General features: G+C 39.8%; 1 protein-coding gene across 2 annotated transcripts in view; it reads right to left on the bottom strand.

The window, feature by feature from the left end:
• Window positions 1-23,189, bottom strand: part of COG7 (component of oligomeric golgi complex 7) — a 77,602-nt gene that overhangs the window by 33,722 nt on the left and 20,691 nt on the right. For both annotated transcript variants that reach the window (XR_004902130.1, XM_028508112.2), the window contains exons 5-9: window positions 22,420-22,502; window positions 21,559-21,681; window positions 4,484-4,682; window positions 1,429-1,556; window positions 316-470 (exon numbers count right to left, since the gene is read on the bottom strand). Coding sequence is in view for 1 of the 2 variants with exons in the window: in XM_028508112.2 (XP_028363913.1) it covers window positions 316-470; window positions 1,429-1,556; window positions 4,484-4,682; window positions 21,559-21,681; window positions 22,420-22,502 (688 nt within the window). In the remaining variant the exon portion in view is untranslated. The remainder of the gene's footprint in view (window positions 1-315; window positions 471-1,428; window positions 1,557-4,483; window positions 4,683-21,558; window positions 21,682-22,419; window positions 22,503-23,189) is intronic.

Here is a 23,189-nt window from a genome sequence, read left to right as displayed (position 1 = left end):
CAACATTTCTTGAGATCTATCCATGTTGGTGTATGTAGATGGAATTACTACCTTAACTGCCACATAGAGCTAGAGCTCCCTTGTATGAATACACCATAACTCCTGTAGCCATTGAGAAACTGAAGGGCAGTCAGGCTGCTTGATGCTCTAACACTACACGCAGTGTTGCAATGAACATCCTTAGGAACTGTCCCCTTAGGCTCAAGAGGTAGAGCTTCTCCAAGGTTCAAAGCAGGTGTATGGGACACAGACACTTTTATTGGAACAAGTGTTGCCCTCCCATGTGGCTAGCCTATCTTCTCTCCCCAGCCTTACTTGGCAAAGAGGGATTTCAGGGCTGTCAGCAGGCCACACGTCCCCAGGCCGTTGGTGAATCTGACACATCTGTCAACTGCAGCGGATGCCAGGCCAAAGAGCTTGCTCACAGAGTGGCTCAGCTCCTGCACACAGTCAATGACTTCCCCATGCTCCTGGTCAGCAAACACAGACAAACAAAAGCCGTCTCAGACTCTAGAACAAATGAGCAGACAATGCAGAGACAGGAGACTTCCAAACTCCTCATCTATGGTAAAATCACTTACCAGGGACATCAGAAATGCAGTTCCCAACTGTGGCAGCTCTTCATGAGCTTGAACCAGAGGAGGATGGCCAAAGTGGCCAGTGAGATAACAGAAACTAACTCCTGGCAGGGAAGCATGATCAAATCCTAACATTCATCCTTACATTTTTCATTTTTTTCCTCTTTTTCTGTGGTTAAGATGGCATCTCTCCCTCTAGTTCTCAAGCGAGAAATCAGATTCTCTGCATCAGACATTCCAAAAGAAAGCCATGAAAAGAAAATCCCTCCTTCAGAGGCAAGTGCATCACTTAAGCATAACAGACTTTCTAAGTGCATCCCTAGAAAACAGAACAATGACACAGCAGTAGATTTAACTACCCTAAGATCTGTTCCAAAATGTCAACTCACCTCACACCAAATAATCTTAACATCTGCTCTGGGCATGAACTCTCTTTCCCTTAGCCCCTAGATGGTAGACCTTCCCCTAGAGCCCTGTCCGTAAGAGCCTAGCTGCTGTACTCCTTTGCTTATCTGCCTCAAACAAAAAAAGACTATCCCCACAAAAGAAATGATTAAATCAGGGAGACAATTAACTTATCCCTACCAGAAGGAAGCTTCTCGTCCAATTAGATCTTTATTGGGGATTTTAAGTAGAAAACTGTGAGTACATCTGTGGTCTCATTTTACATTTGGTCCACAAGGGCCCACAAGGGCCTTAGAGCTGGGTTTTGCGTAGCTGTTCTTATTCCATGCATAAGAACATTCTCTGTGGACCTTGCAGCCACATTCTCTGGTGCACATCATCCCAAACCCTCTGCCCAGCAAACAGAATGACCCCTGAGTGACCAGTGGCAGTGTCACAACATTACCAGAGGCACTGTGCTGATCTGGATGAGGAGGTTCCTGGCTTCCATGTCGCCGTACTTGAGCTGGTAGGGTTTGTATGGACTGTACACGGTGTCCACCAGCTCCATGACTTTCACTGGGTTGTGCTCATCTTTAGGAAATCAGAAATGAGAGGCAATAATGAACGCAGAGTCAGAAATCAGTTCTGGAAAACAACAGGGGACAGGTACTGGGGCTTTCCCGTTTCATCTCAGGATGACTACATTCTCTGGCCTGCTTTTACTATCCATGGAAACTGTAAAAATCACTTCTGTCAATACCTTGATACATTTGGACTCCGTGTATTATTTGTCAAAAGCACTATTAAAGACACCAAGCCCCTACATCCCACAATCCATTGTAGTTAAGAACTTCTTCATACTCTAATTAAAAAATAAAACATTTTTAAATCAAAAAGAAAAAAAGGAACTTTTTCAAATAATGACTCATCAGTCAAGTTTAAACACTGCTATAGGGAAAAGGCTCTGCAGGAAAACACTTTTCCTGAACTTTACAGAAACAGAGTACCAACACACTAGGCATTCCCAAAATTCAACAACGTAAAAATTTAAAATTGTATATCAAAATTTAAATGGGCAGGCCCTGACCCAGTTCGTTACAGCATCATCCCAATACACCAAGGTTATAGGTTTGATTCCCAGTCAGGGTACAAGAAACCACCAAGACCCTGGCTGGTGTAGCTCAGTGGATTGAGCGCGGGCTGCGAACCAAAGAAACCACCAATAAATGCATAAATAAGTGGAACAACAAAGTGATATTTCTCTCTCACTCTCTCCCCCTACTCCCCATAGAAATCAATAAATAAATTTTTTTTTTTAATTTAAATGAGCATATTCTATGACACAGCAATTCAACTTCTAGGTTGAACATTTTCTCAGTGACTTTGGCACCAACTGATAATCCTTGCCTGAATAAATTTTAACAGTACTGACAATAAATGGAGATTTTCTAACTTTCTCATTCCTTCTACATATATGTTCCAGCATTCTTTTGTAAAGAAGGAATTTTCCTTTCTCTCTCTCTCTTTAATATTACTATGAACTCATGAATTCTTTTTTATTCCTTGTGTTTTCATCCATTATTGTTATTATTCATTTCAATATTCAAATTATTTGAAATTTGGTCAGTGGCTGCTCCTTCAGTTTGGCACCTGTATCTTTTTGATATGTCCCTATTAGTCCTTGAGTGCTTTCTTGCTTTTGACACAAAGGGTTCCAAGAACTAACAATGAATTTTCGCAACTCATAAAGTGGTCATTAAACATTTAATGACGTAAGAAAATTCTCCTTATATTATTTTAAGCAAAAAAAGAGAAGATTGTGTTCAACCAATATTTAAAAATATGTACATATGTATGTATGTGCATATAAAGTATAGATATTTATAAAAAATGTGCATTTATATTTGAATTACTGGGAAGAAATGTATGTTTCAGTGACTCTCTCAGAGTAATGAGTGAGGCTCATTTTTATTCTCTTTTTTATTTCTGTTAAATGTTTCCAAAGTATTTTTAAATTAAAAAAAAATACTTTTATTTGACCTGGCTGGTGTGGCTCAGTGGATTGAGTGCTGGGCTGCGAAGCAAAGGGTCACTAGTTCGATTTCCAGTCAGGGCACATGCCTGAGTTGCAGGCCAGGTCCCTGGTAGGAGGCACACGAGAGGCAACCACACATTGATGTTTCTCTCCCTCTCTTTTTCCTTCCCTTCCCCTTTCTCTAAAAATAAATAAATAAATAAATATACTTTTATGAGCCCTGGCTGGTGAGGCTCAGTAGATTGGATGCTGGCCTATGAGCCCAAAGGTTACCAGTTTGATACCCTGCCAGGGCACGTGCCTGGGTTTCAGGCCAGGTCCCAGGTTGGGGGACCACAAGAAGCAACTGATTAATGTTTCTCTCCCTCTCTTTCTCCTTCCCTTCTCCCTCTCTCTGAAAATAAATAAAATCTTTTTAAAAAATACATTTTTGACAATAGCAATAGGAATCATTAAAAATCTTAACCACTATCTATGGCTGACTAACAAAGCACTTGTATGCCTGACTCTTCAATACTCTCTAGCGGGAGGAAAGTAACCTGCTCCTGGAGCACCTTCATCCACTCTGCTCCCATGGCCTCCATACCCTCTGGCCACTTGGAAGGGCACCTTCATCCCCTGGAAGCTGCCACAGTCACTGTGCCTCTCCCACAACCAAGGCCTGACCACTGAGTATGCCAAAAACACCTATGAATCACCAGGAGCCAGAACAATAAACATACTCCCTGGAATGTCCAAGGTAATTTTATATGCCAGTGTAAAATTAAAGAGAATAACTATTAAATAAGCTGAGCTGGTGACACAGCAGTCATTCATGGCAGAACAAGACCTTCCTAGAGCTATTTCCTGATCTGACAGCAGCATGCGTCATGAGGTCTGTGTTACTTAGAAGTTGATGATACTTTTAGCACAGATGGGAAGAGCTGGGGAAGTGCATACCCCAGGGCATCATGTGCCCAAATGGGGAGAGAGACTGCTCTGCTCTCAGATGGCACTGGGGAATGCCCATTCTCCCTATGGCCACCTTCAGTCCTGACACAGCACCCCTATCCTCAAAACTTGTTGCCATATCAAAAAGTTCCTCTAATCCATTTGTTTTCTAACTTTTAGGTTGAATTGCCTGAGGTTAAATGATGACTTAAAAGGAAGAGGACACTATATTCCCAAAGAAACCCTTCCCAACTGGCAGCTACTAATGTCTACTTGCCTCTTGTACCTTCTAAGACCCTGCAGAAGGGTCCATCACTTCCCCAGAATGAGTAAAGCACCAAGGTAGCACTGTTATTCAGTAAGTATATTAAGCAGCAACTATTTCCATAATGGTAATGTTTTCAGGGAAAAGGTTATCATATCTGTTGAGGAGAACAGTGATGCCTTTCATTTCTGTAAAATCAGGTGCCTGAAAAGGCATACCAACCCAGACCCCAGAAGCTTCAACAAAAGTAAGTAAAGTCAAGGTGGAGATGAAGAGACATATGTTTACGTGAGTGGGGAAGCAGTGCCATCTCCAGCCCCTTGGCAAAGTGAGCAGTGGCAGCGTACAACTCCAGCAGCTTGGGGAGCTCCAGCTCAGGTCCTGCCCGCTCCACACTGGAGGTGAGGCACATGGGTAGAGAGGGCGCCAAGTCCCCCAGGGTCTGAATCAGCAGCACAGTCACCACCTCGCAGGGGTTCTTGAAAACCTGCAGTGAGAGAAGGGTATATGCATTAGTATACATGATCAAATGGGTACATACCTTCTAAAGAAGTAATCTCCTAGATCACTCCAACTGGTCTAATCAAGAGCTATGAATTCCAAGTTTTTCTCATGGCTAAGGCAAACATGCGCAGAAAGCCAAGTGAACTGGTAGGACTTACAACTTGTCCAGAACAACTGGCTACTTCATGTCTATCACTGGCCCCAAATGCTGAACTATTTACAAATCTATAAAATGTAGTATTTAGAATTCAGGGGTGCCCAATCTTTTGGTGTCTCTGCACCACACTGGGAGAAGAAGTGTTTTCTTGGGCCACACATTAAATACACTGTGACACATAATCACACACACGAAATCTCATAATGTTTTAAGTAAATTACAATTTTGTTTTGGGATGCATTCATAGCCCATGTGGCCCATGGGCTTCAGGTCAGACATCCCTGTATGGTCACCAAAAACTGTGAAGATGACAATGCAGAAATTGGGAGGAACTGGAAAGGAGGGAACAAAACAGAATTAAAGAAGAGCAATTCACTGAACCAGATCTGGAGAACCTTTAAACAGATTCACAGACCAGCTCTCAGCCACCTCTCTCTTCTTAATGTAGATCTTCAGTAAAGGTAAGGACCGCCAGAAACAGTGTATCCAGAGCCTTTTAGATCATAGATTCACTTATTCACTGAGGCTTTTGCCTATTCTATAGACAAGACATATCTTTGACAAAATTTGAATCATATGCACAGTGACTTTAGAGGGGGATTCTTATAGACTTCCACTGATGATTAAATGCTTTTTAAAATTATAACAATTTAAATAATGCACAAACATGACTCAAGATATGAGATTTTTCTTATGCAACATTAAGGCCAAAACAGATGTAAGTTTAAAAACCATAAAATCAATAAATTAAAACTTTTATTAGAAAATATCTTTAGATGAATGAAAATGAAAACACTACATAGCAAAACTCAGGGGATACAGTAAAAGCAGCACTAAGAGGGAAATTAATAGCTGTAGATGCAGACATTAAAAAAGAAATATCTCAAATCAGTAGCCTAACTATACACATTAAGGAACTAGAAACAGAAGAAACTAAACACAACAATAGCAAAAGAACAAAACTAATAAAGATTACAGCAGAGACAACAAATAAAAGAGACTAGAAAAAACAACTTAAAAATCAACAAAACTAGAAATTGTTTCTTTGAAAAGATTAAGAAAATAGGCAAACCTTAGAGTTACTAAGAAAAAAAGAAGACTCAAAAGAAGAAAAACCAACTTAAAAATCAACAAAACTAGAAATTGTTTCTTTGAAAAGATTAAGAAAATAGGCAAACCTTAGAGTGACTAAGAAAAAAAGAAGACTCAAAACGTCCCTACTTTCATATCTAATATCAGATATGAAAGTAGGGACGCTACCAATTTTATAAAAATTAAAGATTTATAAGAGAATATTATGAATAATTATATACCAACAAATTAACTTAGATGAAATGCACATTAAGTTACATGAAAATTATATACCAATATCCCTTATGATTACAAATACAAAAATCCTAAACAGAATACCAGTAAACCAAATTCAGCAGCACATGAAAGGAATGATACCTCATGACCAAGTGAAAATTGATCTCCAGAGTGCAAAGATGGTTCAAAATACACAAATCAATCAATGCAATACAGCACATTAACAGAATGAGGGAAAAAAATGCATGATAACCTCAATGCAGAAAAAACATCTGACAAAATTCAACACAATTTCATGATTTAAACAACTCAATAAACTAGAAACAGAAAGGAACTTCCTCAATATGATAAAGATCATTTATAAAAACCCCCCAGCTAACATCATACTCAATACTGAAAGATTGAAAGCTTTCTCCCCCTAAGATCAAGAATGCCCACTTTTGCCTGAGTAATTAATTGGACAACACAAAGAAAGAAAAGGCTGCTACCAAATTGGAAAGGAAGAATAAAGTTATCTCTGTTCACAAATAATAATCTTATAAGTAGCATACCTTAAAGAATTCACAAAAAAACTATTAAAATATTTAACAAATTCAGCGTAAATACAAGATATAAAATCAATACTCAAAAATCAGTTCTGAGTCCGGGAAGGCAACTCAGTTAGCTAGAGCATTGTCCTAACACGCCCTGGGTTATGGGTTCAATCCCTGATCAGGGCACATGTAGGAGTCAACCAATGAATGCATAAATGAGGAGAACAACAGATTGAGGTTTCTCTCTAAAATAAATAAATAAAATTTTAAGGTCCTGGTTAGGTAGCTCAGCTGGATAAGGCATCGTCCTGACAGGCCAAGGCTGGGGGTTCAATCGCTGATCAGGGCACACAAGAAGCAACCAATGAATGCATAAATAAGTGGAACAACAAATCAATGTTTTTTTTTCTCTCTCCCTTCCTCTCTGTCTCAAATCAATAAATACAAAAATTTATTGAAAAATTGGTTGTGTTTCTGTACACTAACAAACGACCTGAAAAGAAAATTAAGACAACAATTCCATTTATAATAAAGAATAAAATACTTGGAAATAAACATAGCCAAGTAACTAAAATATTTGTACACCAAAAACAACAAAACACTGCTGGAAGAAATTGATGAACACACATACAAAAATGGAAAGCATTCCACATTCATAAATTGGAAGACTTATTGTTAAGAAGGTAATACTACTCACAGTAATCTACAGATCCAATGCAATCTCTTTCAAAATCCCAAAGATATTTTCGAAAGAAAAGAAAAAGCCCATCTTGAGATATGACCAAGATGGAGGCATATGTAGATACACTTTGCCTCTTCACACAACAAAAAGAAAGAAACAACCAATTTAAAAACAAAAACCACCAGAACTGCCAGAAAATTGAACTTCATGGAAGCTCGACAACTAAGGAATTAAATAACAAACATTCATCCAGGCTGGTAGGAAAGGCAGAGAGAGGCAGCCAGGGTGAAGCGGACGCAGGGCACGGCAGAAGCTGGCATACCAGGCAGACAAGGCAGTGGCTAGTGACCTGGCAGTCCCACATTCGCATGCAGATAAACAGTGAGGAACAACTGGGGAGCAAGAAAGACCTTGTAACCCAGGGTTCTAGTATGGGCAAAATAAAGCCTAGAACATCTGGCTGTAAAAACCTGTGAGGATTGTGGTGGCAGGAGAAACAGCCAGTCTCTTCAAAGTGAGGTGACAGTCGAGCAACCGTCATTGTGCCCTCTCTAACACCTCTCCCACATGCAGCACCACAATGACAGCAAATGGGAGCCCCGCCATGGTGAATACCGAAGACTCCACCCCTTACACCATTCCAGGTGCACCAAGACAAAGAAACGTAACCTAAGTGAAAGAACAGATCAAGACTCCAGAAAAGACCTAAATAACGAGGAGATAGTCGACCTATCAGATGCAGGTTTCAAAACACTGGTAATCAGGATGATTACAGAAATGACTGAGTCCATTTACAAAATAAAGGAAGAAGTGAAAACTATAGAAAGTAAAATAAAGGAAAATGTACAGTGAGCCAACAGTGAATGGAAGGAAACCTGTACTCACATCAACAATTTGGAACAAAAGGAAGAAATAAGCATCCACCAGAATATAATGAAGGAACAAGAATTCAAAAAAATGAAGACAGGCTTAGGAACCCCCGGGGCAACTTTAAACATTCCAATATCCACATCATAAGGGTGCCAGAAGGAGAAAAGGAAGAACAAGAAACTGAAAACTTATTTGAAAAAATAATGAAGGAAAACTTCCCCAATCTGGAGAAGGAAACAGACTTCCAGGTAGTCCCAGGAAACTCAGAGAGACCAAAAGGAGCTGGAACCAAAGAGGAACACACCAAAATATATCATCAATAAACTACCACAGATTAAAGACAAAGAGAGAATCTTAGAACCAGTAAGAGAAAAGGAGACAGTTACCTAAAAAGGAGTTCCCATAAGACTATCAGCTGATTTCTCAAAAGAAACCTTGCAGGCAAGAAGGAGCTGGAAATAAGTATTACAAGTCATGAAAAGCAAAGACCTACATCCAAGATTACTCTTATCCAGCAAAGCTATCATTTAGAATGGAAGGGTACATAAAGTGCTTCCGAGATAAGTTCAAGTTAAAGGAGTTCATCATCACTAAGCCCTTATTATATGAAATGTTAAAGGGACTTATCTAAGAAAAAGAAGAAAATCAAAACTGGGAACAGTAAAATAACAACAAACTCACAACTATCAACAACTGAATCTAAAAAAACAAAAACAAAAACAAAAATAAGCAAACAACAAGAACAGGAGCAGAATCAGAGAAATGGAGATCGATCACATGGGGGGTTATCAGTGGAGAGGGGGAAGAATGGGGGAAAAGGTACGAGGAATAAGAAGCATAAACGGTAGGTACAAAATAGACAGGGGGAGGTTAAGAACAGTATTGGAAAAGTAGAAGCTAAAGAACTTAGAGGTATGACCCATGTACATGAACTAAGGGGGGGGGGGATTCTAGAGTAAATTAGGTACCAGGTGGAGCGGGTAAAAGGGAGAAAAAAGAATGAGACAACTGTTAATAGCATAATCTGTAAAATACACTTTTTTTTAAAAAGCCCATCTTAAAATTCACATGGAATTTTAGAGGACACACTAAATAGCCAAAACTATCTCAATAAAGAATAGCATTGGCAGTCTCCTACTTCCCGATGTCAAAACTTACTACAAAGGTCCAATAATCAAAACACTGTGGTATTGGCAAAAGAATAAATATATATACCAATGGAATAGAATGGACAGCTCAGAAATAAACCTTCATATAAGCAGTCAAACGATTTTTAAACAAGGGTGCCTAAACCATTCAGTAGGGGAAAGGATATGTGTACCAACAAATGGTGCTCAGAAAACTAGATATCTACATGCAAATGAAAGAAGGTGGATCTTTACCCAACATCATATAACATATTAACTCAAAACATTAAGAGCTAAACAATAAGAGAAAACACAGGGAAAAATTCTTATGACCTTGGATTTTTAATTAATTTTTTATATTTTATTAATTTTTTTAGAGAGAGGGGAAGGGAGAGAGCAAGTGGAGAGAAACATTGATGTATGAGAGAAACATCTATCAGCTGTCTCTCACACACTCCCAACAGGGGACCTTGCGTAAAACCCAGGCATGTGCCCTGATTGGCAAAAGAACCTATGACTTTTCAAGTCACTGGACAGCACTCAATCCATTGAGACACACAAGCCACAGCTGACCATGGATTTAGCAGTAGTTTTTTAAAGTATAACAACAAAAGCATAGACAACAAAAGAAAAAAATATATAAATTGGACAACATTAAAGTTTTAAAATTTTGCCCTGGCCAGTGTGGCTCAGTTGAGTGGAACATCATCCCATAAACCAAAAGGTGGTGGGTTCAATTCCTGGTCAGGGTACATGCCTAGATTGCAGGTTTGATCCCTGGTCAGGGTGGGTAGGAGAGGTAGTTGATTAATGTTTCTTTCTCACATTGATGTTTCTCTCTCTCTCCCTCTCTCTCTCTCTCTCTTTCTCTCTCTCTCTCCCTCCCTCCTTTCCCCTCTCTCTAAAATCAACAAGCATGTGCCCAGGTGAGGGTTTTATTAAAAATTTATATTCTGTGCACCAAAAGATACTATCAAGAAAGTAAAATAACCCACAAGAGAAAAAAACTTTGCAAACCATATATCTGGTAAGGGATTACTAACCAGGTTATATAAGGAACTCCTACAACTCAATAACATAAAATCAAACAACCCAAGTCAAAAATGGGAAGAAGACTTTAATAGGCATTCTGCAAAGAAGATAATACAAAAGGGCTGATAAGCATGTGAGTAGATTATAACACCATTAGTCATTCAGAGCAATAAAAATCAAAACCAAAAATAACCACCACTTCACACCTACTAGGATGGTTATTATCAAAAAAAAGAAAAAGAAAAGAAAGAAAAATGATGAGTGTTGGCAAGGATGTGGAGAAACTGGAATACTCGTACATTGCTGGCAGGAATATAAAAATGATACAGCTGCTATAGAAAACAGTTGGTAACTCCCCAGAATGTCAAAGAATTACATAGTTACCAAAAATTCCATTCCTAGGTATATACCCAAAAGAAGTGAAAACAGGGACACAAGTAGGTATCTGTACACCAATGTTAGATATCATAGCAGTATTATTTACAAGAGCCAACAGGTAGAAGCAATCCATATATCTATCATCAGATGAATGGATAAACAAAATGTGGTACCTACATACAATGGAATATTATTCTGCCATAAAAAGGGTGAAATCTGTTACATACTACAACATGGATGATGGCTGAAAACGTGCATAAAGTGAAAAATGATGTATGATTCCACTTATATGAGGTATCTACAATAGGAAAACTTAAAGGAGCAGGTAATAAAGGAAGGAGGAATGAAGAGTTATTGCTTAATGGGTACACTGTTTCTGAATGAGATGATACAAAAGCTCTGGGACAACCACATCAAACTTACAACTAAAATATAGAACCATCACTCAGAACCATCAGAATTGAGTTGAATGGAAGCCTGACAACTACAGAATTAAAGAAACCACATCCATCCATACTGGTAGAAGGGGCACAGACATGGAACAGGCTATTCTCACATCCACATGTGGTAGATAAAAATTTGGGAGGGATATCTCGGAAGCAAGGAGTCCCAGCCCCACACCAGGCCCCTCAGCCCAGGGTTACTGTGCCAGGAAGATGAGTCCTGATAACTTCTGGCTGCAAAAACCAGCAGGGATTGAGTTAGTGGAAGAAACTTCCTAAGCAGTTCCTCTTAAAGAACCCATACAAGGACTTACTCAGACGCACGTCCTCTGAGCTCTAGCACCAAATAACACCTTGAAGAGCACCAAGGAAAAACAAGTGTTTGGCAACAAGGTGAGAGCTGGTGGACAGCTTTCTCCCAGGCAGAAAGGTGGGCAGAGGCCATTGTACCTTTTCTGAACCCTCCCCCCACAGAGCCAAGGAGCTGGCAGGCTGGTGCCATATCTGAGACTCTATCAACCTGGCTAAGTGTCCCACCTAGGACATCCCCAGAGACTCTGTCCCATGCAACTTGCTGGGCCACCAAAGCTGCTTTTCCATATGAATGGCTGGCCTTGGCTAAGGCTTCACAACTTCCTAAATCCTCTCAAACAAGCAACAGTCAGCCTCATTGAGTCCCCATCCCCAGCAACTCTTGCTAAGTGGTTCCAGGACCAGCACTAGCAGCAACCAGTCTAGGTTCACAGGCTGGCTTCACTTGGGAATCTCAAATCTCAGCACAAGTAGGAGCTATCTCAGATTGTTTTATACCTCAGGCAGGGTAGCCCTAGGCAAAACATAGGTTGAGGCTGACCTTGGCCTGTACCACCCAGTAAACCCGAGAGCCTCTGTGCACCTAGTGGACAGCTAAAGACCCTGTCAAAGCACCACCACCCTGCCCCTGCATAACTAATCCTCCACAGAGGGCGGAGATTAGTGGTCAAGGTCAGAACCAGTCCTTGCAGCTGACTGGCCTGGGTAAATCCCTCCCATTGACTTGCCAGTGGCATCCAAGGCTCAACTACAAGAGGGGGGTGTACTCAGCCTACACAAAGGGCGCACCTCAAGTTCCCAGCATGGGTATAGAGGAGGCTGTACCTGGGCCCCTATAGGATACCTACTACATTAGGCCACACTACCAAGACAGGGAGTCATAGCAGCTCTACCTAATACATAGAAACAAACATAGGGAGGCTGCCAAAATGAGTTGACAAAGAAACATAGCCCAAAAGAAAGAACAGAACAAAACTCCAGAAGAAGAACTAAACAAAATGGAGATGAGATCATCTATCAGATGCAGAGTTCAAAACAGTGGTTATAAGGATGCTCAAGGAACTCGAAAGGGGACCTCAACACCATAAAAAATACCCAGTCAGAAATGAATGATACACTAGATAAAATAAAGAACAATTTCAAGGGAAACAAGAGTAAAGTGGATGAAAGACAGAATCAAATCAACAATTTGGAATATTAGGAAGCTTAAAAAGCAACCAATTACAACAAGAACAAAAAGGAATCCAAAAAAAGGAGGAAAGTGTAAGCAGCCTCTGCAACATCTTCAAGCATTCCAACATTTGCATCTTAGGGGTGCCAGGAGGAGATGAGAAACAGCAAGAAGCTGGAAATCTATTTTTAAAAATAATAAAAGAAAACTTTCCTGAATTGGTGAAGAAAATAGACATTCAAGTCCAAACTACACAGAGTCCCAAACAAGATGGATGCAAAGAGGCCCACGCTAAGATACATTGTAATTAAAATGTCAAAGAGAGAGAGAGAATCTTAAAGGTTAAAGATAAAAAGAGAAACTTAAAAGCAGCAAGAGAAAAGCAGTTAGTTACCTACAGGGGAGTTCCCATAAGACTGTCAGCTGATTCTCAAAAGAAAGTTTGCAGGCTAGAAGTGAATGGCAAGCAAGAAATATTCCACGTTGTAAAAAGCAGGAACCTATAACCAAGATTGCTCTACCCAGTAAAGCTATCATTTATAATTGAAGGGCACATAAAGAACTTCCCAGACAATAAAAAACTAAAGGAGTTCATTCATCACCAAATCATTGTTTTATGAAATGTTAAAGGGACTTACTTAAGAAAAAAAAAGATTGAAACTATGAACAATAAAATGGCAATAAATACATATACAATAAAATGGCAATAAATACATATCTATCAACAACTAAATCTAAAAAACTAGGCAACAAGAACAGAGACAGAATCAGTGATGTGGAGAACGTTTTGATGGTTGCCAAATGGGAGGGGGGGCAATGGGTGACGTGATGAGAGGACTGAGAAGTACAAATTACAGAATAGTCACAGAGATGTAAAGTACAGTATAGAAAATGGAGTATCCAAAGAACTTATACACCTGACCCATGGACATGAACCATAGTGTGGGGACTGCCTGAGGAAGTGGAGTTACTGGATGGAGGGAGGAAAGGGGGAAAATTTGGGACAACTGTAACAGCATAATCAATAAGACATAATTTTTAAAAATCCTGGAAATAGTGCTGATAGTTAACATTTGAATGTACTTATTGTGACTTAACTGTACACTTAAAAATAGTTCAAGTTGTATATATTTTACCACAATAAAAAATTAACTATAAAAGTAATAAAATTCAAAATAATAGAACAAATAGCCCTGGCTGTGTGGCTCAGTGGATTGAGCACTGGCCTGTGAATCAAGGTGTTGCTGGTTCAATTCCTGGTCAGGGCACATGCTTGGAATGTGGGCCAGGTCCCCAGTAGGGGGCGTGTGAGAGACAACCACACATTGATGTTTCTCTCCCTCTCTTTCTCCCTCCCTTCCCCTTTCTCTAAAAATAAATAAATAAAATATTTTAAAAACAAAATAATAGGACAAATAAAGATAATGTTCTCCTGTCCTTTCCATCATTATTTTGCTCTGACTACTACAGCACAGGTCCTCAAGTCCAGCATGCCTGTCCTACTTGGTAGTGTATGACAGAATTCTCATATTGCTCCTATCTCTTTCAAACTACGAACTACTTGAAAACATCGGGTTGGCTATGGCATTAAACAACACTCACTTGGCACCACTGCTTCTATCACATGAGTACTCAGTTTGTCTCTATTCTTTTCCAATTCGCCCCCCAACAGAATGAGTGTACCAATGTGACTATCCACACAAGCTCACCCACTGAAATTACAGGGTAGCAACTGTTATAGAGTGGTCCCACACATTACCCAAAATATGCTTATATTTTTCTTAGATTATCAAAATGGAAAACAAAGTTTTTTAATCTGCACAGAGAATTAACAAAACTTCAATGCACACCTATTTAGCTTGATAAACCTCCTTTTTTGAGTCTGAGAGAAAGAAACAGAGCAAAGAACTAAACAAAACCAACAAACAATATGAGTAATTTATACTTCCTGCACAACCATCTTCCCATCTCCTACTGGATGTCAGCATTAAGGTGAGTCACTCTCATCTGAAATTTAAGTGTCCAAAATCAGAATGATTCTCCCACTAACCTCGCCAGACCTGTTTCTCTTTAACTTCCCTATTTTTGTCCATAGCATCCATTCCATCAGAGCAAAATCTCCCATTGACTTTCCTTTTCTCCAGTGCCCATATCAGCTACAGGTCCTAACCATTCTTTGTTCTGGACCTAGACGCCTTTTACGAGGTCACCATCACCAGACCAGACAAGCTTCCTACTTTGTCCCCAGTCTTTCTTCATGAGCTCACCACCACCAAATTTATTACTTTTAAATGTTATTTTAATTTTGTACTTAAATTTGCCCTGGCTGGCATAGCTCAGTGGATTGAGCATGGACGGAGGACCAAAGTGTCACAGGTTCGATTCCTAGCCAGGGCACATGCCAGGGTTGCAGGCCACGGCCCCCAGCAACTGCACATTCATGTTTCTCTCTCTCTCTCTCTCTTTCTCCCTCCCTTCCCTCTCTAAAAATAAATAAATAAATCTTTAAAAAAATTTTTTTACTTAAATTTTAAGTGTTTAAATATTGTAAGATTCATTATAAACAATTTACCACATTTGCTTTATTTCTGCCATGGACATCATAACACATGGCTTCAACACATACCTCTTAAAAAATGAGGGTATCAGTTTACATTACAACACTACAGTAAATCACACCTAACCCAAATGTTGTACCTGTAGCTACTACAGGCCATGTTCAAATTCCCCCAGTTATCCTTTAACGTTCTCAATAGCCTTTTGTCACTGTGCAAAATGCAATCAAGGACCATGCAATTACATTTAATTGTCATATTTTCTTGGTCTCCTTTCATCTTAAAACAAATCCCTGATGTTTTTTCCTGTCATGCATGATAATGACATTGTTGAACAGCCTAGGACAGCTGTTTAGCTAACCAGTATTGAATCTGGGTTATTTATAAGTTCCTTCACAGTAGCATGAGAGTTAAGCCTTTTGGCAGAGAAACCGTATAGGTGACATCAAAATCATTCTTAAAACAATGTCATCATTCACTCTGTTACTCTCACAAACTCCTGTGTGTTGAATTCAAAGTTGTTCAATTCTATGTCCCCATGCCCCATACAGCTGCCCAAGTACAAACCCTCCTCTCCACGGAAGGCATTCCCCTCACTATCCCTCAAACATGTTCATGGAATGGAATTTCAGAGACCATCAGAATCACCCAGTTCAATCAACTTCCTCATTTGGCAGAAGAAACATTTTGCTACAAGAAAGGAAGAGATGAAAACTATTCTTATCTAGAAAAAGAAATCTTAACTTCTTCCTACATGTGAGAAAGTACTGAGCAGTAAGTGTCCATTTCACTCTCACCTCCCCCTGAAATGACGGGGATGGTGGGGAGGGGAGGAGAATTAGACTAAATGACTTTGTATCAAAGAGTTCTCATTGGCTGGCCCGGTGAAACTCAAATTCTACTGTAGACCTTCAGTACCGTGTTTTATGTATGTTTCAGTGAAAACCCTTATGCTCAGAGGTATTCCCTTCTTTTAAAGTGATTAGGCAAAAGGGACTCTTTGGCCATCGGCCAAAAAACAACCAAAAAGTTCACAGACCACAAAACCAAAGTTGTCAACTAGGGCTACTGAATTAACCTGAATAACTCATGCAAAAAACAACCTGACCCTACCTGACACTAGAGAAAAGAATTCATTCAAGATGGACCACAGACCGAACTGCAAAAAGTGAAACAAGCTTCAAGAAAAAAAACAGAAGAATATCTTTGCAACTTGGGGGTTGGTGATGGTTTCTTGGGACACAGAAAGCAATAATCATAAAAGAAATCATTGAGGACTTCTGGCCAAGATGGAGGCATCAGTAGACACGCTGTGCCTCCTCGCACAACCAAGACAGGGACAACAATTTAGAAACAGAATAACAACCAGAACTGACAGAAAATTGAACTGTATGGAAGCCGGACAACCAAGGAGTTAAGAAAGACACATTCATCCAGACTGGTAGGAGGGGCAGAGTCAGGCAGCTGGGCAGAGAGGGGTCGAGGCACAAAAAACAGTGGGACTGGGCACATAAGGCATCCAAGGCGCTCAAGACCGCAGTGGGCGGATCCTGGGTGCAGGGTGGCAACCAGCAGAACCAGCAAGGCAGCAACTGTGAAGCAAGGCACTGAGAGCAACCCAGGGTCTCAGCACCGGGAAATACGGCCTCCGGGAACTGACTGAAAATACCTGTGGGGGTTGAGGTACTGGGAGAGATTCCCAGCCTCACAGGAGAGTTCACTGGAGAGACCCACAGGGTCCTAGAACGTGCACAAGCCCACCCACACGGGAATTAGCACCAGAAAGGCCCAGTTTAATTGTGGGAAGCCACAGAAGGGACTGAAGTCCAACAGAGAGTAGAGCAAGCATCACTGTTCCCTCTCGGACCCTGCCCCAACATACAGCCATCACAACCCAGCAAACACCTGATAAACACCCAAGGCTCTGACCCTCATACGTAACAGGCACAACAAGACAAAAAAAAAAAAAAAAAGGCCCAAACTGAAGAACAGATCAAAGCTCCAGAAAAAAATACAACTAAGTGATGAAGAGATAGCCAACCTATCAGATGCACAGTTCAAAGCACTGGTGATCAGGACGCTCACAGAAATGGTTGAATTTGGTCACAAATTAGATGAAAAAAATGAAGGCTACACTGAGTGAAATGAAGGAAAATGCACAGGGAACAAATAGTGATGGGAAGGTCCACTCAAATCAATGGAGTGGACCAGAAGGAAGAAAGAAACAACCAGACAGAAAAGAAGGAAAAAACAAGAATTCAAAAAAATGAGAAGCTTAGGAACCTCCAGGACACCTTTAAACATTCCAACATCCGAATTATAGGGGTGCCAGAAGGGGAAGAGGAAGAGCAACAAGTGGAAAAGTTATTGGAACAAATAATAAAGGAGAACTTTCCCAATCTGGCAAAGGAAATAGACTTCCAGGAAGTCCAAGAAGCTCAGAGAGTCCAAAAGGACTCAAGTTGGACCCAAGGAGGAACACACCAAGGCACATCACAATTACAATAGCCAAGATTAAAATGAAGGAGAGAATCCTAGAAGCAGCAAGAGATAAGGAGACAGTAACCTACAAAGGAGTTCCCATCAGTCTGTCAGCTGATTTCTCAAAAGAAATCTTACAGTCAAGAAGGGACTGGAAAGAAGTATTCCAAGTCTTGAAAGCCAAGGACCTGCATCCAAAATTGCTCTATCCAGCAAAGCTTTCATTTAGAATGAAAGGGCAGAAAAAGTGCTTCTCAGATAAGGTCAAGTTAAAAGAGTTCATCATCACCAAACCCTTATTTTATGAAAAGTTAAAGGGACTTATCTAAGAAAAAAGATAAAAAACATGTACAGTAAAATGACAGCAAACTCACAATTATTAACAACCACACCTAAAACAAAACCAAAAGAAACTAAGCAAACAACTAGAACTGGAACAGAACCACAGAGATCACATGGAGGGTTAGCAACAGGGGAGTGGGAGGAGGAGAGAGGGGGAAAAGGTACAGAGAATAAGTAGCATAGATGGTAGGTAGAAAACAGACAGGGAAGGGCAAGAATAGTATGGGAAATGTAGAAGCTAAAGAACTTATGACACATGGACATGAACTAAAGGGCGGGAATGTGGGTGGGAGAGGGTGTGCAGGGTGGAGGAGAATGAAGGGGGGTTAATGGAACAACTGTAATAGCATAATCAATAAAATAGATTTTAAAAAATAATTGATAAGCTTCATCAAAATTAATACACCTGTTCACACCACAGACTGGAATACTTCCAGAACATATCTGACAAAGGACTTTTATCCAGAATATATAAAAGCACTCCTACAACTCAGTAATAGGAAGGCAGTAACTCAACTTTTTAAGGGAGAAAACAAAACAAAACAGACACTTCACAAAGGAAGACATAAGCACATGAATAGGTGTTCAACATCCTTAGTCATACCTAGTCATAAAACCACCATGAGATATCACAACTCATCCACCAGAACAGCTAAAATTAAAGACTGGCAACACCAAATGTTGGCAAGGATATGGAATAATCAATACCCTCACACACTTGTGTTGTGGGAATATAAAAAGTACAACCACTGTGGTAAAATGTCTGCTAGTTTCTTGTAAATTTAAACATATACCTACCCTATATAACCGAGCAATTCCACTCCTAGATATTTACCCAAGAGATAGGATCATATGGGTCCACAAAAAGACTTATAAAACAATGTTCAGAGCAGCCTTATTCATGTTAACTCAAAACTGGAAAAAGCCCAAGTGTCCATCAATAAAACAATAAACAAACTGTGGTATCTTCATACTGAGTAATAGCATTCAACAATAAAAAGGAACAAACTGGCCTGGCCAGGTGTCTCGGTTGGTTGGAGCGTTATTCTATACACAAAAAGATTATAGGTTCAAACCCTGGTGGGGCGCATATAGGTGGTAACCAATCAATGTTTCTCTCTCTCTCTCTCTCTCTCAAATCAATTAAAAAACATATTTCAGGTGAGGATTTTAAAAAATTGTAAAATGTTTGAAAAGGAACAAACTACTAATACATGCAACATGAATAAATCTCAAAGAACACACTGCATAAAAGAAGCCTTACCAAAAGAACACACACAGTAAAAAAACAGGCTAATTTATGGTAGAAACAAATCAGAAAATAGTGGCCTTCAGGGGTGTTGGTGTAAAGACTGACTAGGAAGAAGCGTGAGGGGACTTCTGAGGTGATGGAATTGTTCTGTATCTTAATATGAAATGAGGCTGTATAGTAGCTACATTTGTCAAAGCTAATGGAATAACATATTTAAAATAATTTTCCAATTTTCTAAAAAACCATAAACAGATATTAAACTCTAGTTTAAAAACATGTATGTTCTGCAGTGAAAATTTGCAATTTACTTTGAAATGAATCAAAAAAATTAAAGCGGGTCAATGAACAAACAGACACATGGACAGATCCTAGATCTATGATAATGATAATACAGCAAGTTGCTCACTGTGGAACCTCAGAGGTGGGTACATGGCTGTTCACTGTACAATGCTTTGAAGTTTTTATACATTGGAAATTCTTCCTCTTAACATACTAGGGGAAATTTTGAAGAAGGTATTTACTCCAGCACCTCTGGGCTTCTGTTACCCTAGACTGAGCTTCAGGAGAGAACAGCCACCTCCTATGCTTACATCCTGAAAAGAGAATGGGTCACAGGCCCAAAGTATGAATTAGCATAAGTGCGTGCTTTATGAAATTGGGGATGAGGCCTTAACAGAAATCTGGGAAATCTAAAGCCTTTTCCTTAGATGTGAAGAACATCTGTACATATGGACATGGACTGTTTTCATCTTCATGATACCAGAAGAAGAGGCTGATAGCACATAAATGAGTATAGATGGACAAGGTCATTGAAAACTAAAGATTACATGAAAACTGAAACTTCTACACAACATTGTTTTTTGGTTTTCTTTCCTGAAGTCTGAATTAGGTTGATTCGGAAAAAGAAACAGGGAGGATGAAGAAAAGTAATTTAACCACCCCGCATGGATGATCCTATACAAGGAATTCTCTCCAACTACAGTTGAGTTCATTCCAGCAAATGACAAACATTTGAAGAGTGATTCACAACTAATTTTGAAAAAAAAAAATGTAAGTCGCACTATAAACAAACCCAGTCAGTCATCACTGAGAAGGCAGGCGGCCCTTTCCCTTCTAAAACAGGACCTACGGCACCTTCTGGCATCAAGACAAGGGGACAATAGTTCACAACCTTTATGGCTGAAAATGCCTAGAGGTTTGGGGAAAGTAGGTGATGAAAAGTTTCCACTTCGAATATAGTTCCTCAGTCTCACCTCTGCCCCCAAGTCAGAGGGTGGCTCTAAAATCACATTCTTGCCCTAGCTGGTGTGGCTCAGCGGACTGAGCACCAGCCTACAAACCAAAAATCACTGGTTGGATTCCCAGTCAAGACATAGGTCTGGGTTGCAGGCCAGGTCCCCAGGTGGGGGCTTGCAAGAGGCAACTGATTAATATATCTCTCCCACATTGATGTTTCTCTTCCTCTTTTTCTCCCTCCTTGGCCCTCTGTCCAAAAAATAAGTAAAAATAAAATCTTAAAAAATAAAATAGAATCACATTCTTTGCTAACTCTTGAGGTATTGTGAGAACAAAAGAAACTAACTTTGGACTAGGTAAATTTTATGCAAAGTTATGATACAAAACGATCTTGTTCACTCAATCAGCACTTGGCTAAGAGCCTCCTGCTTTTAGATCAAAAGATAATGGCCTTGAGGAATTCCAGACTCCCTTCCTGAACAACAAGTAACAATGTCACATTAGATTCTATTTAAGATATAGATGAGAATGATAATAAGAGTTTTCACTGAGCCCTGGTGGGTGAGGCTCAGTGGGTTGGCCATCATCCCAAAAAGCAAAAAGGTCACCCATTCAATTCCCAGTCAGGGCAAAGCCTGGGTTTCGGGTTTGGTCCCCAGTCCAGGTATGTATGAGAGGTAACTGATCAATGTTTCTCTCCCTCTCTTTCTCCCTCCCTTCTCTTCTCTAAAAATAAATAAATAAAATCCTTAAAAAGTAATTTTTTAATTAAAAAATAAATAAAAAATAGAATTTTAAGTGAGATCTAGAGATTTTATTGTTTTGGGTTTGGAGCTTATTTTTTAACCCCTTCCATGACAGCAGCAAACAGAGAGGTTCTCGGGCAGTGCTCTGCACTTGAGAGAGACAACTCCCAGGGTAGTCACCTGTTTCCTGGTCACCAATGCTTTGCTCTCCCCAGAACCTAAATGAGCTGTTACCTGCGTAGCCCATTGGATTTGCGTGTGCCAAGCTCCGAGTAAGGCATCGTAGAGTTCAGTGAGCTGCCGGTCCAGAGGTAGGTCACTTTGACAGAGCTCTTGCCAGGCTGCTACAAGCTGCGCCTGCACAAGCAGTACAAAGGGGCCTTACTGAGAACACCAACACGTGCTTCCCACTAAAACCACCCTGCCCTCCTACCACAGCAAGCAAAGTACTGCAACCTACTATCCTGAGCAACCATGTACCCACTGATGGTCATGCACTTCCAAAAAGACAGGAAAAACCCCACTTAGAGCTATCTGCTCTGATCATCAATCAAAGCTTGAATCTACTGCCCTCTAATTGACCCTTTCCCCTTTTATCCTGTACCAAAAGCAGGCCTCCACTCAGCAGACTACCACCTTCAGAACAGACCTCAGAGGTGGTGTGAGTGTGTGTTTTAGCTTTGAGTCCTAACACTACTGCTTAAATGACACATGAGCATCAGACTTGAAAGAAATTAAGCTAGCCCAGGACACTCAAGTGTTTTAGGAACATAATTTCAACACCCTAGGAAATATGTAAAATTCCCATGTCTTGCTGAGGGCTTAATAAAACTTAATACATGAATCTCCCTTAGAGGACAAATGAAAAAATGAAAACAACTTTTCAGCCTATAAATGAAATCCAGCTGTAAATAAATACAAGAGGGACCAAAACTGATGATTCATTTTCCAGCTGGCAATTAAATAAATCCTCAGGCTGAACCAAGAGCGCCCCCTGCTGGCTAATGAAAAGAAAATGGTCAATGTGAGGGAGAAGTTTTTACCCGTGGGCATGGAACTAGGATTCCACAAGCATAACCACTCACAGCTTCTCACCTTGTGACACTTGTAATAGTATGCAAGAAGTTGAGGCATCCGGTCAATTTCAGTAAACACCTTCACAAACATTTTGGATTGCTCTAAAGGAGAACAACATAAAATGTGTATATGCTGTTACCAGGTTTTCTGTTGCAGCGAAGGGAAAGAATTTATAAAAATAAATGTGGACACATGAACTAATATTCAGAAGTTCCTACCTAGATAATGATGTAACTCATGAGTGGAGATCATAAATATGAAAAATACCAGTACCATATTTTGCTATGTATAATGCACACTTTTCTGCCCAACTTTTTGAAGGAAAAATAAGGGTGCATATTATACATGGATATTACTAATTCCATATCTATATAAATGTTTTTAATTCTTTTATTTATGCTTATGTGTTAAAAGTATAATTCTATAGCCCTGGCTGGCGTAGCTCAGTGGATTGAGCGCGGGCTGCAAACCAAAGTGTTGCAGGTTCAATTCCCAGCCAGGGTACATGCCTGGGTTGCAGGCTATAACCCCCAGCAACTTCACATCGATGTTTCTCTCTCTATCTCCTCCCCTCCCCACTCTAAAAATAAATAAATAAAATCTTCAAAAAAAAAAGTATAATTCTAGACAGCAATGATGCCCATATGCAAAATAATACCCTGGGACATGATAATGAGTTATATATATATATATATATATATATATATATATATATATAAATTGAATTAAAAAATTAAAACAAAAGATTTTTTTCCCAAAAGTTTGGGCCAAAAACGTGGTGCACATTA

This window comes from Phyllostomus discolor, chromosome 3 (assembly GCF_004126475.2).
Source record: "Phyllostomus discolor isolate MPI-MPIP mPhyDis1 chromosome 3, mPhyDis1.pri.v3, whole genome shotgun sequence".
In the NCBI taxonomy this organism is placed as follows: Eukaryota; Metazoa; Chordata; class Mammalia; order Chiroptera; family Phyllostomidae; genus Phyllostomus; species Phyllostomus discolor.
Note: the sequence above shows the minus strand (reverse complement) of the source record. Positions and strands in the feature narration are given on the sequence as shown.